Source organism: Crocodylus porosus, unplaced genomic scaffold (genome assembly GCF_001723895.1).
Source record: "Crocodylus porosus isolate Cpor-Errol unplaced genomic scaffold, CroPor_comp1, whole genome shotgun sequence".
In the NCBI taxonomy this organism is placed as follows: domain Eukaryota; kingdom Metazoa; phylum Chordata; order Crocodylia; family Crocodylidae; genus Crocodylus; species Crocodylus porosus.
The window spans coordinates 19,672,794-19,690,551 of NW_017728949.1; the positions used below are offsets into that span (position 1 = coordinate 19,672,794).

At 38.2% G+C, this 17,758-nt stretch overlaps 1 protein-coding gene across 9 annotated transcripts in view; it reads left to right on the top strand.

Moving 5' to 3' along the window:
- The window catches only part of PCNT (pericentrin), a 135,782-nt gene that overhangs the window by 30,959 nt on the left and 87,065 nt on the right, over positions 1–17,758 (top strand). For 5 of the 9 annotated variants that reach the window (XM_019553909.1, XM_019553910.1, XM_019553912.1 and 2 more), the window contains 12 exons: positions 2,222–2,386; positions 3,101–5,614; positions 5,705–5,797; positions 6,014–6,190; positions 7,738–7,993; positions 8,686–8,744; positions 8,942–9,116; positions 11,008–11,144; positions 11,710–11,821; positions 14,938–15,202; positions 15,497–15,584; positions 16,317–16,533. In XM_019553909.1, coding sequence (XP_019409454.1) covers positions 2,222–2,386; positions 3,101–5,614; positions 5,705–5,797; positions 6,014–6,190; positions 7,738–7,993; positions 8,686–8,744; positions 8,942–9,116; positions 11,008–11,144; positions 11,710–11,821; positions 14,938–15,202; positions 15,497–15,584; positions 16,317–16,533 — 4,258 coding nt within the window. The remainder of the gene's footprint in view (positions 1–2,221; positions 2,387–3,100; positions 5,615–5,704; positions 5,798–6,013; positions 6,191–7,737; positions 7,994–8,685; positions 8,745–8,941; positions 9,117–11,007; positions 11,145–11,709; positions 11,822–14,937; positions 15,203–15,496; positions 15,585–16,316; positions 16,534–17,758) is intronic. The other 4 variants (XM_019553914.1, XM_019553915.1, XM_019553916.1 and 1 more) reach the window with 4 other exon arrangements.

A 17,758-nucleotide genomic window follows, 5' to 3' on the forward strand; every position in this document is an offset into this window, starting at 1 on the left:
CTGGAACTAGTTCAATGATGGGTGCGGCTGCTGACTCCTTAAGTCCCAGAACTGGTCAACAGCTCATTGAGATGGGATGTTAGTAATACAAGTTATTACAGAGTAAATATAAGGTAAAGTAAAAATTTGTTTTATTAACTCACCTGGCCTCACCCTCTTACGAATAAGAGGGGAGGCCGGCTGGAACGAAGTTGCAGTAAATATAAGTATAGAAAGCGTAGATATGCTGTCTAAGCTGCGAAGAGAGGCAGTCAAGAGATGGAGTCTCTGATGTTTCTTCAGTTACAGTATGCCGGATACAAAAAGGGGGTCTGTTGGCCCACAGGGTTCACTAGCAAGCCCTTGCTCTCCGCCCCTTGTGGGATGGGTGCGGCTGCCCACTAGTTAGTCCTAGGGCTGGTCAGCAGCTCATGAACGGGATGGTGGATACAAACTGTAACACGGTGAATCGTTGTCGATTGTTAGATTTTCGAGGCCTTGGTTTTCGCTGGGATACACCCAGACGGAGAGCTGAAGACCGGCTGCAGGGTGATCAGACCTGAAGGGTCGTCCAGTCGTCATCTCTGCTACTTTCTGCTTTTTTACCTCTTTTATAGATGTTGGTTGAAGTGCCTCTGTGACACTAACTATGATATAAGCTAAGCATACAGGGATAGGATAGTTTCTTTAACATAATAGTTACTAGGCAGATTTTCTACATAAGTTTCATTTCTGCAGAAATGACACTTACAGACAAGAAATGAAACTTACAGAATGTGCAGCTTAATACAAGCGTAGAAAAGTACAAAGCATTCATTTTGATTAAAAGCCAAAACTTGAAGGTTACATAAATGTGAGAGTGCCGTGCGGCAGTTATACAGAAATAAAATAAAATCTTTACAATGGCATGGTGAGCATACAGCTCCCAGGGTAAAAGGCAGTGGGGCAGAGAGCCCTGAGACCACAGTAGGCAGCCTGCCTCTGCCCTTGCCCCTCTCAGCTCCACTTCTGAAGGCATCCCTGTGCTTAAAAATGGTGGTGGCAGTGCTTGAGCTAAAGCTCATTTAATCAGCTTTAGTTCAAGTGCTACCACTGCCATTTTTGAGCACTGGGACTCTGATCCCTTGGATGAGCTGCCCACAGCTCCTTCCTGCTCCCTGCCCTGGCATCCCACTTACAGCCCTGGCTGGGCAGCACCCTTAGCTCCAGCCCCAGCCCCTGCTCCGCTCCCTTTCTCACCGTGGGGGCCTTGATTTGCACTCCCCACGCCCCTTCCTCTCCACAGACTTACCTATAGGGAGCTTCTCTGTACGCTGCTGGGCTGTGTTCTTATAAATTGGCTATCAGATTGGTATCTGCTGATATGCCTGGCTATTGGTATTGGCCAAGAGAATCTCTGTCAGTGCACCCCTAGTTCTTTTTGTTGTGTGAGCTAGTCTCTTTATTAACTACATAATAACTAATGATGGGGCTTGGTTTTGTAAGCTAGTGGTGGTGGATACAAGCAGTCCTTTGAAATGTCTGCATTACACAAAGGTTAATAATGTGATGCAGGTTGTTTTATTTGAGGATGTTGTTAGGTTTGATAACTGGCAAACCTAATGATTCTCTCGATTTTTGGCCTTGCCTCACTTCTTAGCAGAAGTCTTAATAAGTGGCTTTATCAGTGACAAAAGTCCTTCTCAGTGTATGTTACTCTTCCCCCTCTGAGCCTGAAAAACTTCACAATAATGTAGTTACTTTGGCCAGGTACAGACATTACACTTTTACCAGTATATATGATTACAAACCATTCTATGCCCGTAACAGAAGTTTGGCATGCATAGACTTGTTTAAAAATGGCAGAACCCAGTCTAAGATTTGCTCCTCCTCCTGCACCATCAAAGGGTGAATGTGTGTTCTGTTCACTACTGATCTAAACTATATAACTTACAGAAAACCACGTAACTTGGATTAATTCTGCTTTGGGGTTTTTGAATGTCTGTACATAACCTTTGTGACTGTGACCGTCTTTGTTCTGCATGTACAGTACCAAGCACAAGAACTGTGTAGGTTCTTTCAGAGCATTTTTTTTCAAACTTAAAAGTCAATAAGAATTTTCAGGTAGCTTGATCCTACAAGGCTAAAATGATGCAGTGTGCATGTGCATACGTTATATATTTTATATGCATACAAGAAGGGCATCCTATGAGTTACCCTCATACAAATTACATTCTCAATACAAATAAATTTGTGTATGTAGGCTAATTTGCTGCTGAAAAATAAAATTCCTGGCAAAAATGAATTGGCACAAGCCCAGCAGCAGATGGCTGCGTTTCAGAACAGGCTCAAAGAACAAAGTGAACAACTGCAGATAGTTCATCAAAAAGCACATGACCTGGAAGTAAAGTTGGAGTCTTCTCAAAAGGTAAAAATGTTTAAAAATGCCAGTTACAATGATTAACTCTGTGTTCTTAAGTATGTATCCTTGTCATGTGACCTTACCCTGGTATGTTACTTAGCACATTACTTTTATTTTTGGAAGAGAAATTGCTAATGAACCCTTACATTAGCAAATGTCCCTTATTGATGGACATTTCAATAAAATGTTGAATATACATAAATTGTTTAGGATAAAAATAAATAGATTAATATAAAAAAAAAATTGAAATGATATTGTAATTATCCCAGAAACATGAATGATAAGCAGAAAATACCAGTTATAGTTAAAACTTAAGAAATCTAAATACCAAAGAATAATGATGCACATTTAAGACCTATAGCTAAGGTACCCAAGCAATATTGACTTTGGATAGGGATGACTCCAAGGGTTTTTTTCCTTCCAAAGGAAAGAGAAATCTGTTTTTAAACATTAATTTAACTTAATGATTATTAATCCACATTAATCATAGTACTATGGAGCAGACTGTTTTTTACAAAAAATAGACATTTTTTTCTTCAAACGCACTATAAATCAGTGGTGTAGGTCTTTCCATTCATCATGACAAGCTTTTTTGTTTATGTACACAAAAGGATCTTTCGTGTCTACACTTCAGGGTATATTTTGTTTCTTATGGAATATTACAAATGAAAAGGTATAGCAAATTTGAAATGTGTTCATGTGTAATATTTTGTTTTTAAGAATACCAAAGATAAAGAGAATTCGCTTGCTCAGATGGAAGAGAATCTGAAAAGCACAATACAGCAACTGCACAAAAATATAGAAGAAAAAGAAGAAACTATTATAAGGCTGCAAGATACTGTGACATCAGAAAAGGCTAGTTTATCTGTGTTAAAAAATACACTTTCATTGCGGGACACAGAAATAATAGAGTTAAAAAATGAAATGGCTTCAGCCAAGATGAAAGAAAAAGAATATGTTAAAGAACTGAAAATGAATCACAACAATGATATGTGTAGGCAGTTACAAGAATTGAGAGCAGAGCTGGAAGAGAGTCACAGAAAAGAAATTTTAAGATTAAAAGAGGTATGTGAAGAAGAAATTAATTCAAAATATAAAAATGAATTTGAGCAGATAAAAAGAGAACTCTCTGCTATGACTGCTGATGCAGATATTCAGAAGTTAAATTCTGTAATTATTGATTTAAATAATCAACTGCATGAGTCCAAAAGTCAGAGAGACAATTTGAGCAAAAAACTGAAAAATCAAATGTTGGATTTTCAGAGAGAGAGATGTGAAGTTGAGCTGAAGTATAAGGATTTGATAGATGACCTCAAATTACAGCTTAGTAGTGCAGATGAACAGATTAAGGAAGCATATGAATGTAAACAAGAAAAGGAGCACTTGAATGAAGAGATCCACAAACTCAACTCCTTCATCCAGGAATTAAACGAAAAGCTGCTTTTAGAGTTGGAAACCAACGCAAACTTAAGGCAGAAGCATGATGAAGAAAGAACTATCTACTGTATGAAGTTAAAGAAATTGGAGCAAGAAGAAAAGTTGTTACAGGTGTCACAAGCACAGGAAGCAGAGCTTGAAAAGATGCAGAGTAAACTATCCCAACATGAAGGTGAAATACAGTTAGTCCCTGAAGAGCTAGAATTTCCACATGGCCTACAAGTAGATGCTTTTAAAAATGAATTAGAAAACTTTAAGAAAAATCTAGAAAAGGTCAAAGCCAGAAAGGACAATGAAAGCTTTGAAGCTGATAACCTCTCTGAAGAACATATGGGAGAATTAGGATCTTTCACTGGGGATGAAGATATATTGGCTAAATATCTTGTTTCTACTGAGAGACAGGAGTATTCAGGTGTATCTAACGACTCTGAACTTTTTGAAATTGAAGAGAGTAGATTTGAACTAGATGGCAACATCTTTTTAGAACCCAATCTGAACTCTAGAGCAGATACATTATCATTTGGCCCTGACAAACAAATGTGTTCTTATAACTTATTACAAGCGACTTCTGAGGACACTGAGCTAGAGGCTAAGGCTTTCACTTCATTTTTGTCAGACAGCTCTTTGCCACAAGACAAAATAGGTGATGGCAATGAGGAAAAGGATGAAGAGAAAGCTCAGTTAATAGAGAGATGTGTTGAGCTAATTAAGCAGCTCCGTGAAAAACAGTTGGCATTGAACAAATCCAATCAGGAAACTCAGGAAGCCATTGAAAAATGGGAAAAAACAAAAATGGATCTTTCTTTTACACACTTAGAACTGGAGAAGGAGCGTGAAGCACGGCTTTGCTGTGAAAAAGAACTTGATCAAAAAACAAAGAAGGAAAAAGAACTTGAAAACAAATTAAACTTTCTAGAAAAACAGAGTGAAGACAGAGATATAATAGTTTGTGTGGAAGAATTAGAGTTTGTAACACAGGCTTCAAAGTCACTTACCTGGCAGGAAATGGTAGAAGACCTCAAACAGGAAAAAGAAACATTAATAATGCAATTGAGAGCTCAGGAACAGTTGGTGAAAGAAGTTCAAGAACAGAAAACAGCCTCCGATTCCGTGACAAGTGAAGTACAGTCCCTTTTTGGACGGCAGCTTGCTGTTTTGCAACACCAGAGGGACCAGATGCAAACCCAACTTGATGCCCAGAAGGCCAAAAACCAGACAATTGCTGAACTGCTTGGTCAAAAAGCCATAACAGAAGAGACATTACTGAAAGAGCAGGACACTCTTAAAACTGAAATCAGTCATAAAGAACAAAGTTTAACAGATTTACTTAAGGAGAAAACTATCTTAGAAGAAAGATTGTTTGCTGCAAGACAGGAGCTAATAAAAGCAGAAAAGGCTTTGGAAGAGAGTGGTAATAACGTAGAGAATCTTGAGACAGATGTATGTAAACTTAATATGAAAATTAGAAACCTTGAAAAAGCCCAAGACTGTGAAAGATTGGAGTATGAAGAGAAATTAATATCCAGTAAATTGGAAATTCAACGACTTAATGCTGAACTAGAGGCAAAAAATACAGAGTACGTTCAGAAAGAGAAAAACCTGACTGATGAAATGGCATATTTGAAAAATTGTCATTTGGACCGGGAAACTTGCCTGCAGGAGGCTTTGCAGAAATCTGAACAGGCCACTCAGGAGGTGCAGTCTGAGATGAGGAAACACTATGAAGAGGAAATTAGTAAAATAGAGTCTCACCATCTTTCTGAAACAACAAGTCTGAGTCTGGCACATCAGAAAGAGGTATGTTACTCTCTGATACTGACTTAAAGGATCTGTGTTTCTAAATGCTTTGGTAGTGGTCATTTCAAAAGATTTCATACCTCTTTTCAGATAGAAAAGTTATATGCAGAAATAAGAGAGAAAGTGGAAAAGCAGCAGAAATTGGAGGAAGAACGAAAAGAGCAAATTGCATTAATTAAAAAGGTATAGCTGTAATCAAACTTATTTTAGAGTGCTGCATGTCCAGTTGTTCTTGGTCAAAACAAAAGAAATCCTGAGATGGAAAATCCATTTAAGATTTTGCAAGAACAACAGCTTTGGTTTTTGGAGAATTCTGTCTTAATAGCTTGTTAGTAGTGGAGGGGCAAAATTATTAAAAGTTTGTATCTCTGTAAAAATTCTGTACTGAATTGTCTGCAGGTTCATGAACGGGAACATGATCGTGAAATTGCTGAACTCATTGCTAAACATGATAGCGAAATGAAAGAGCTACGGGCTATGTTATCTGAGGAACAGCAACAAGTATTGGATGAACTTCAGCAACAAATGGAAGCTGGACATCAAGTAGAAATTCAGCATGCTCAGCTCCAGTCACAGGTATGTTTGCAAACGGGCGTACTTTCACAAAAAACCCCACTCTTTGGAGATCTCAAACACTACATTTGAAGTATTGGTAGAGAATACTGCATTGGAGGACCCCAGCTATAATTTTCTATGTGAGGGCTCCAGTGTCCTCAACATACTGTCCTCAGCAATCAGTGGTCCTAAAGGTAATTGGTATTTCAATTTGTGAAAGGAAGCTTGCTCATTTTTGAGTAAGTATGTGCAGTATTGACTAAGAATGGAGGGAGAGGCAAAAAGTAAGAAACTAAAATTCTTTTATAATCTGTTTCTGATGAAGGGATTTGTGTTAAAAAAATGGATGTTAGATTTGTTCAGAATTCTACTAAAGGAAGCTATCAGTTTGATTTTACATAGTCCTCATTGGTCAGAGGTCAGATATAGTGTTACTTGAATTTACACATTAAAGTCTGTGGGACTGCTTATATACTTAAAGATAAGCGTGTTACATAAATTTAAGTTCCTTTTCTTCTAAATATTTAATCCATTTTTAAACACTCATTCATTCCAGAAATCTAATTGTTAGTTTAATCTCTAGGGGCCCTTTTACATGTGCTCTGGAGGTGGAGGGTGGTGCTTTAATTAGAGTGGCTCTGAGAGCTGCTCTAATTTAAGTGCCACTGCATCTCCTGTATCAGTGTCCCTGTACTTGAAAATGGCAACAGGGGCACTTGAACTAAAGCTTGTTCAATGAGCTTTAGTTCAAGCACCCCTGCTGCCATTTTTAAGCATAGAGACACTGATACAGGAGACACAGGAATGTGGCAATTGCTGTGGTCCAGCAGATGCAATTGAGTCTGCTCAGGTGTGCTGGATTTCCAGTGCATTTGAGTGGCCTCAGTGCTTGTGTATAGATGCCCTAAATTTTGAGTTTACATTTTTTTGTTTCTATGTTATTTAACCCAACATAAAACTTGCTGCCTGCTTCTGATAAGTGTTTCAGTATGCACCTCTTAGCAGTATAATCTTAAATCAATGCTTTTTATTTCTGATTCTGTTTCAACACTTCAGATGCCAGTTATTCCTTCAGATGTGATATTCCTTCACACCTGATACTAAATATATAGCCTCTGGCAGGTGTTGAAGTATGATGTTTTTGGACACATTTGAAAGTTAATTGGAAATCTTTAGCAGTTTTTTTGACAATTGTATTTTTTTTTGCATTGTGCTAGTATGCCATCTCTCTCCTTTCTGAGGTTACTGCATGGAAATAGATAGCTGACAATAGTTGGCTGTCAGTAGATAAGCTTTAGAAAAAAATAAGGGAAAAAAGTATTGGTAGAATATCAAATGGGCTTTGCTGCTAGAAGGAGATATTCTAAAAACTCATTAATGAAAGAGTCTGCAGGCCACACCAGAACTTGAATCCAATTTCTACTAATATTCCATACCTGTCATAAAGAAAGTGGCATTCTGTATTACAAAAAAGCAATAACATTTGCAGGCATTTAATAAAATTGGAACTAGATATGGAAAAAGGGTGAATATTTCATTCCTCTGCCTCCCCACAATCCCTACTACAGACACTGCACAATCTTGAACTGGAAGCTTTAAGACTAAGTTTAAGCAATATGCACACATCCCAGCTGGAGCTGACTCAGTCTAACTTGAGAAAGGAGAAGGAGACTGCCCTTATGGAACTACGGGAGATGCTCAATGATAAGCGTGCTCAGGAGATAGCGATTCTGCAGAGCCGACATCAGTTTGAATTGGAGCATATTAAAGAGCACAATCAGAAGGAAAAAGAAGAAATTGAACTGAAACATCAAGATGAACTAGGTATTAAAAGCTTGGGAATTATGAGCCTAATCTTATGACTGCTGAGTATTTAACTGTCCCATAATTAGCAATCTCATCTGGCTTCAGTGCACCTCATGTGAAATCATGTGGCAGACTGGTTTGAGGACAGAACCTGGGCAGACTGCCAGGGGAAACATCATGTACTTCATAAAAAAAAAAATGCATATAAAACATACCTCTAGAAGTCATGTGTGCACTTTTTATTGAAGTGTTTCCACTTTCAGCGTTTTTAAGGCTGCTTAGAGTTTTTTCCCAGTGTGAACAGAAGGGTAGCTGACAGTCTTTTAAAACCTTAAGGCCTCACTTAGTCCCTGATAGAACTTAAAGAGCATCATCAAAACCAAGACTAACCATTAAGATGAATGGGACAATTGATCCTTCTCTATTAATTGAATACTGTCTTGAATATTTAATTTGTCATTACTGTTCCAGTTAAACTTCCAGGGTTTTCTTTGCAACTGTTAGCAACTAGACACGTATTCTTAAAAATGCTGAGATTTCAGAATACAGTGTATGAGAAGCTTTGGAGCAGTGTTAGTACATCATACTGTCGTATGCCTTCTGATCCTGAATTTGATGCTAAAAATAAAATGCAGCCTTCCATATTTTTAGTATCACAAACTCAAACTCATTATTTCATGTTCTTTTGATCAGTGCTTTGTATTTTGCAGTTGATCTGAGGAAGAATGTAGAGTTGGAAATGGAAGAGAAACATATCCAAACATTGGAGGTATAAGTTCCTTATTTTATACTGGAAGAGAAAAACTCTGTATAATAAACCAAAGTTGATAAAAGAGATTCTTATTTGTACTAAAAAAATCTTTGAAAGGTGCAAATAAATGGGAAGTAAAATTAAAAAGTAGAAAAATACTGTTTATTTACTGAATGAGTGTAACCACTTTTAAAGCCTGTATGCCATTCTTGCAGCCCCTTAAAGGAGACTGGGCAGCGGAGGCAGAAACGCGTTTAAAAATGGTGTGTGAGGAGCTATCTGAAAAACATCAGACTGAATTGGATGAACTGCAAAAAGCTCTGAAAGCAGAATTACAAAAAGTCAAAGAAGAGCTGAAGAGTCTGTCTCTTGAAAAAGATCAGGTTGAAAGTAAGTGTGACAACAGGTTTTAACAGCACAGACTGTAGTGAGTAGTGTTTTTCTGACCTGTGGGCAGCTATTTCTCCTTGTCCTTTCCATTCCAAACTGCCAGCAACACTGTGAATGGAAGGTTCTTTGGATAAATCTGTTCTGTGCACCTCTGAGGCTGTTCATAGCATCAGTGGTCTATTACAGTTTTCTTTCTGCGGTCCCCCTGATGCTGCTCAAGGTTAATATTTACTAAGGAATTAGGAATTATAAGGACACAAAGCTCTGTGGGGAAAAAAATTCCAAATTTACAACTCCCATCTGTCTTTACTATTTATCATATGTACTCGTATAAGACAACCTAGAATATAAGATGACCCCCCAATAAGTAGATTCTATATATGGAAAATTTATAAATTTGTTTTAATTTTCCAGGTATAGAACCTAGTTATTGGAGGTTTGCCTTAAATTTGTCCCTCTCCTGCTGCTACAGGAGAGAAAATAAATCTGGGAGGTCAGGTAGTCCCCTTGGCCTCTGCCCTCCCCACCAACTTCTACAGCTTCTCCCTTCTCACTCCCTTCTCAGTCTTCGATCCTAATCTCTCTGAGGATGTGGAATTGAGGAGCAAATTTGAAAACATTGACCTTTTGAAATAAACATACCTATAGGAATTTACATATAGGCAGATTATTACAGGTACCCATAGACTTAGTTCATCCTGAATTGATGCAGTTTTTTTAAATTGCTGCCAGTTTTTTCGCACAAGTACTCCCATAAACAATTTTAAGCAGCGCTTTGGCATGTACTTTATATATAGTACAAACTATGCATGATGTTGATCCAAAGCCAAAAGGCTCATAAGTTACCATTTAGTTCATTGGACTGGGTTCCAGCAGAGTCAACAGCATTTCAAGCCATGGTAACTCCACAGCCCAGTACTTGTGTGTGTGCTCTAGATTACTTTCCCCCTCCCTACGCACACATATAGGATTCATGTGCTAATTAGCCCCCCACTCATGACTGGAACTGGGTATTCTTGTTACTAGTCCTGGGATCCTCCAAAAATGTATATGCAGATGAGACGCAAGGCAACCTGGTCTGGCTAAACCTCATGAAGGGCAGGACCACGCTAATCATACTAAACAGGCTGAGAGAAGGGGCAACAGAGGGATTCTGGGTGCACTGTTTGGGGCCCCATTTGTTGATGTTCGTTAGACATTTAAGGCTGGTGAAGAAATGGGAAAGAAAGGTGCAGCTCAGCTGTGAGAGTGAAGAGGAAGTAAAAAAATGTATGCGGTGGAGTGGCTCACTATGACTTGAAAAAGAGTCGGTACTAAGAGGGCCTGGTGCAGTGGGCACTATTATGCATCTTTAGATGGACTGCACTAACCTATTCTTGTGTGAAGTTCCCATCGGTATGTTTGCCCAGTATGGACCATGTATTTTATAGTCATGCTCAGTCTTGGCTGCATTTAATCAGCTTTATAGTTGGTTTCCATTACTAAGCACATGCTGCTTTTGGCAGCAATTTAATGATAGACAATGTATTTAATGATGTTTCCTTGTATGAAAATATAAAACCAAGGGGCTTTTTCCCTATGGTGACTGGGGGGGGAACCTCATTGTATGTTTGAGTAAATATGGTAAGTTTTTATATGGTGCCCATCAGGTAACTGGGGGTTGTTTCTGAGCTAGCTAGTTAATGATACTTTTACAAGGTTAAACTGGCCCCTGATGTTATCAACCCAGAGAGGGAGCAATTTTGACTTGCAGTTTAGTTAGCATGTTGGTATGGATGAGTAAATCTGTGCTTTGCTTAGTTACTTAATTGTAGTACTGTATGAGAGAGTTCTCAGGAAGAAAAGTCTTATTTGCTATTCTTAAAAGAGCTAAGTTTTTTTTGTCTTTCAGCACAATATAAAGATCTGGAGAACCAGCATGAACTGGCTATTATAAAACTACGTGAGCAGATTCAGACTGAGTGTGACCAGTGCCTAGAAGACATGAAAAGGAAAAGCAATGAAAGAGAACAGGAGATTCAGCAGCAGGTTAATAAACCTTTTATTTTTAATGTTTTATGTATATAAAGCACCCAGTGTACAGGGAACTGAAGTTATTCACTGGTGTGGGATAAAGCTTTTTTAGCTTCAGTTTGAGCAAAGGAAAATGCAGAGGGATATATGCTTTGTTTGTATACCAAAATTAAGATGATAAAGTATAAGCAGATACAATTATATTGGTATTCATAATTTTTTAACTAATTTGAGTCAGCTTTTATGGCCTTTCCTAGAGTTTACGTTTTTCCCTCAGTCTTTGTTTTTACTGATTCCTAATTTTTCTTCTTGACAGAATGGCAAGAAGGAAATAAAACAGTCCTGACATAAGTGACACAAGGAGCAGATGGCTTGCTCTCTTGGTTCTGTTAAAGGGATGATTCTGGGTAGTTAGGTACTTCCCTCTTTGTCCACTAGCCTGTACTGTTAGCTAAAGTTCTGATCGGTACCAAAGTTCTCCTACCATGTAGCTTCTGGGCTGTTTGTAACATGTGCAAACACAAAACAATTAAAACAAAACTTTTTTTCCCCCCCACTAAACTTAATATGTCTTTCCTAGCTGGAGAAACTGCAGGCTACACACAAAGAACTAAAGGTTCAATCACAACAAGAAATCAAGCAGCTTTGGTCTCAACTGGATAGCACACGAGCAAGTCGACAGGAACTAAGTGGTAAGGTTACAATAAGTGTGAAACAATTTTTAACAATGTATTGGATGAGTAAGGACTCATAGGAGTGTTCAGCTGGACTTGCTATGATGGGTTGGACAGATAGTTTCTAGTGGCCACATATGTAGCTCTTAAGATTTGGCTGTATATCATAGACAAGAAGTTTTCATTAGCTTGATTTTTGGGTCCCCTTTAAAATTTACAAATCAAAAGCCTAACAATCGAGAAGCTTTTAGTACTTTTGAGGCCAAAGTAGAGTTTTTCTTCTAGTGCTGAAGTTAGCTGCATAGGTGTTTTCTTAGTGACACTCTAAAATTAATTTAAAAGAGTCACAGGTCTTCAGAAAGAGGTACCTGGAAAGGAAGAGGGGAAATTGTACAAGCCTCTTGTTCTCCATTTTCTAAAGACCTTGTGTTCCCAAAGAGGGATCCTTTTGCCTATTACCTCTTAATGGGGTCACTTTTCCCTTACAGTTTATGACAGCTGCAGAAGTGAGATTCTTCTCCTGATGACCTTGTAAGAATTAAAGGAATGTATAATTTATCTATTCTTCTTGGTCCTAAGTTCACCTTTAACTAAAAAAAATCCCCAAAGCCTAAAACCTAAGCAAAACACTTTCAGTTTAAATTAAAGATGATAATGCTGATTTATGATTTGTTTTTAATATTGGCTTTCCTGGATATGGCATGGTTTTTAAATTGAAAACTCAACAACAGCAACAAAAAAGATGGTGAAAACATTAGCTCTTTACCGGCATATCGGCAACGTAACATAAAGATGTAGCAGGAAATACTGTACAGTTTTAATTAGTTGTATGGAAAAACTCAATGCACCAATCTTACGTTTTGACTTTTTATTTAAGAGAAGAGAAAATGCAAGGAGGGATGGTGAAATAAGTCATTTATATGATCAACATCAAGTGCACAGTAAATATCTCTTTAATGGGCATAGTCTTAAAAGCAACATTTTATGCTAATTTAGAGGCTTATGGTATATCATCAAAGTCTCTGCACATCATTAATTTAACAGACTCTGTTAGGAGAGTGATGCATTTTTTTTGGTTAAGTGAAGTTGGATATGGCCACGTTTTTATATGCACAAAGTCTTGCACGCATGATGCGAGAATGAAAAAAAACGTTAAAGACTGCTAATAATATGCAACTTTATTGGGACTATGTATTTGAGGGTATGGACAAGTATATACATTTAGAGAGGAGGAGGAGCTGCTGCTCAGCAGCGGTTATACTCTGTTACGTTGTCATAAGCCTCCAGCAGTAGAAGTGAGCTACATCTCCCTAACACTCACAGTGGCTGAAACAGGTGGGAGCAGTTTTATTTCTGTTGTTACAGAATTATGTAGATGTAACCAGCATTCCCTCTAAATTGCGCAGCTGCTTGGGTGTCCTCATGCCATGCTGCCAGACGTGCGTGCGTGGCCATGCATGCCACACAGCTTAGAGGGCAGTTACACTAACAGGGTATATTCATCTCTTTTGATCAATGGCTATTTGAGACTATTGTTAAACATTTGTTTATGCCTGGGAATGTCATTCACTTTTGTCCTCTTTGCTGGTATGGTTAAGGATATAACATTTTCTTTTTGTTTGGAAATGTATATATATTTTTTTTCTAGAACTCTATCTCCTCTCAAGCTATATTGTCCTAACTTTTGTTAATCTCTCTTGTAATTTTCCATGCTTCTAATCTTTCGTGTTACCATTCTCTGGATCCTTTTCTATTTCTGCTTCTTTTGGTTTGAGATGATATGACCAAAATGCAACCTACTGGTCCAGGTGAGGACATGCAATGGGTATATAAAACAGAATTGTTATTGTTCATTTTCTTAATAGATCATTATATTTTAGTTGATCTTTTTCTTTATTCAGTCAGCCTGCTCTGTTTCTTCTCTCAGCACGTGACAAGCTAGGTATCCTGAAACCTAATATACAATGTTTAGAATATGTCAACATTTGTATAGAAATCAAACAGTTTATAAACCCATTTTCCCAGTTATCTAGCTTTAAGTCCTTTCGAAATTACTCATGTTCCCTTCCATCCTTGAATTATTTAAATTTGTTCCCTGCACCTCCACAAAAAAAGTTGTGTTCCTTGTTGTTATACACTACTTTTTCCAGTTATTTGGCCCTAATACAGATCTATTTTACATCCAACTAATCTCCATACTTGTGGAAAAATGATAATTAATTTGTCCTTTGTTGTCATCATCTTTATTTCCCAATGAATCACAACCTCTATAAAGAGGATCTTAAAGATATTCTGGAAGAGGATTCCTGTGTTTTCAAGTCTAACGATTGTGTGACATATACACTCTTCTTTTGACTTCCTAGAAGAGCAGTACCTTGTTTAAGAAGTTGTGCTGGTTTGCACCATCCTGTTAGTTCTCTAGGTCAAGGGTGTCAAATTTATTTGGCACCATACTTTGACTCTGGACTGCAGGGCTCCACAGGCCAGATGACCAACTTCTAGATCTGTTAGGGTTAGTGTAAACTTGGCCAATGCCTCGGCAAAGTAGGCTCAAGATAAGATACATTTTACTTGTAATTATCAGGGTTAAGTTTTTCAAGTAGTTTTGTGCTAAGATCATTCTTTCTGGGTTAAATACATTGTTACAGCAAGCACTTTGGATTAAATTAGTATGTCTACTGGGTGGTTGCACTAGGAGGTGAAAAGATTAACTGTCATGGCAACTCTGCATAATAATGTCTTTCCAGTGTGGTGGAGCACAAGGAAGAGAGTAGGACTGAGTTACCTTACTTAAAGCGCTGAGTAGCTTCAAAAGTGTGGCATTTCTGAATATTGTGTAGATGGGGACATAACTGTGTGACATTTTTTGGGGGGGGTGGAGGGGGTTGGGTTGTTTTTTTTTTTTCTCCCTCTGCTTTCCCACCTCCTGATTTGCGTGTTATTTAATTTGTAGCCAAATCTACCCTGCTGCACTTTCCAAAAAATGTTGAGGTGGGATTATTGTGTCTCTGAAGGGAGAGTTGGAAAGATTTTTATTTCCAGTCCTACCTGGCTTTTCTTTTTGTGATTGAGCCCAGAGAGTATATATTTTAAACATTAAAAGTATGGTTTTATTTATCTTCTCTGAAACCCAGAGCTAAAAGAACAGCTCCTGGCTCGTACATCACATGTGGAAGAAATAGAATGCTTAAAGCATGAATTTGAACAGCACCAGCAGCAACAAAGAAGTGAACATGAAACTGAATTGGAACAACTGAGAATTTATTTTGAAAAGAAATTAAGGGCTGCTGAAGAGAATTACAGAGAAGAATTAATACTGCTGCATCAGAGACTGCAAGAAGTGAAAGAATATTCTTTGATGGAGTCAGAAACAAGCCAAGATCAACTTACAGATATCAAGTGATTATTATTATTATTATTATTATTATTATTATTATTATTATTATTTCAATTCTTGGGTAGTGACAAAACAACCCAAAAAGAACCTTGTCTTGCTTAAAAGAATTTTAGCTTTTTAGTATGTGATTGGATGCTGTGTGTTTGTAGGAATCCTAATGGTAATACAAGAGTATTTGACTAGATGTTGCTGTGTACATACCTAACCTCTGGCATGTTAAAACTCAATACATTAATCTGTTTCAAGGTTTTATAATGTATTTTATGTTAATTTTCTAAACATTTTTTGCCTCTCAGCTCCTCTATTACATCTTTAGAAGAAGCAACTGAAAAAGAGAGAAGAGATGTGTTTTGCCAGCTAAATCAGCAACTAGAGCAACACAAGGTAGCATCAATGTAACAAAAATCATACTGCTTATCATAAAATCTGCACACAAAATGACAGCTGGTTCTCACCACTCAGCTCAGAGTTAATAGCAGATATAGTAATGCTGCCTTGTATTGCTAAAATTTTTGTTATTTTATGTAACATACGAAGGTAGCATTTTGTTTAAACTACTGTATACACCCCACAGAATCAAAGAAAAATGTGTGTTTTGTGATGTGTGATTCTTGCTTTTTGTTTCTTTATTCTTACTTGAAAACACCTGTTTTGAGGGTTACCATGAAGCCTGGGAAGTCTTTTCTGCTGCCTAGTTCTTGGCTGAGTGCTAAAAAGGGGTCCTGGCTCATGACATGGGTTCTTGGGGGCTATTACAAATGAAGCAAGCAGTATCCTTTCTCTGTGACATACGTGGATCCTGCCAAGAGTTTGTTTTTTTCAGGACTCTTGACAGGATCCATACTCGGGTATCTGGGCACTTCTTACTTCCCTACATTTTTTCTCAGCTCCTGAAGCTCTGCTCTGCCTTTTGGCATATTTCTCTAAGCCTTGGTACTCTGGGACCTCTCTATTCCCAAAGTGAGTATGGGAGTGGAAGCAAGAATGGCCTGGGGAGGCAGGTTGGAAAATGGAGTTGTAAATTGTAATATGTTACGTGTACTGTTCCCGGCCAACTAATTTTTAGTATCTGAAGTATAAAGGTATCTTTCTGTTACGAATGTGTGTCTTGTACAGGAAGAACTTGCTTGTTTGCGATTGCAGTTGGATGAACAACATACAAATGATCTACATTCTTTAAGATCTTCCCTCACGCTGCAGTATAAGGAGGATCTGCTGAAAATGAAAATGGATCTCTCAGACAGATATATTTCAGAAATTGAGGAATTGAAGAAGAAGCATTGTTTAGATCTTGAACAGCTCCGTGCCAAGCTTTCAGAAGAGCATATCAAAGGTAATATTTAATGTCAGGCTCATAAGTAAAATGGAATAGGTCTTGGATAGCCAAGACCTCTTCTTCATTAGGCTATAAATTAGTGGTGCCCACCCTTTTTGCCTGGTGGGCCAGATTGCCAGCACCCAGTCTGTCTGTGGGCTGGATCCAGCTGGTGTTCTGATATGATGCCTGGGCGGGCACAACAGGCACCATTTAGCTGCACAGAGGTGGGGGGCCAAGTTGGCTCCAACGCAGCCCCGCAAGTAAAATAAGCTTGACTTGGGCCTTCGGAGAGAGACAAGAGTGTGTGGCTCAACCCTGATGGGAGGAGAGTGGGTGTGATCTGGCCTAATGGAGGAAGTGGGCATGGCCAAGCCCCAACCTAGCCCAGCTGGGAGGGAAGGGGACATGGTCTGTCCCTGATCGAGAAGCAGGGGTTGTGGTGCAGTCCCATGTGGGAAGGGAGCATAGTGTGGTTCCAAACAGCTGTCCAGAGAATGGGATTTGGGGGGATTTGTCAGGGGGAAAGGTGGCTGTATTAATGGCCACCACTGCCCCCTGACAAATTTTAAGACCCATGGGAGCCCCACAGGCCAGGTGTGATGTGTCTGCGGGCTGCATTTGGCTGGTGGGCCAGAGGTTGAGCACCCCTGCTATAAATGATTATTTGAAGAAATATGAACATTCCAAGTGTCCTTGAAATTACAAAAGACATTTAACACTTTTTCATAATTGGTATTGACTGTGTGTTTTATGAGTGTTTTGAAGGTCTTGATTTGCGTTTTTATAAGGATTCCTTCTGTAGTGCCCTGAATGTGATATTCTAAAGTAAAATGAAAATGCAGATGAGTGATTGCTGTTAAAATTTCTCATGTAGTTAACTTGCTTTATTCAATGTTTGGATGGAGGTGTACTTTCAATTTTTAAAATCACCCTTCCATCTCATTTCTAACCTAAATTCCTAAAATATTTAAGAATTTATGAATATGCAGTATAGCTAAATTAAATGGATTATGTGGGGTAAAATCCTATTCTCTTCAGTGTTGGTTGTTTTTTTGGATTTGATAGTGCTGTGTATACATTTGCATTGGGTTGATTTTCTTTCTGTATATTGAATTAGTGAGCCTAGTCATTTGTGTAACTTTTGCATAGCTACGGGGGAGAGAGAAAATTATTTAAGTCAGGAAGATTATAAAACAATGAATATGGCAAGAGAGCTCAGCATAATGTAATACTTCCTGAA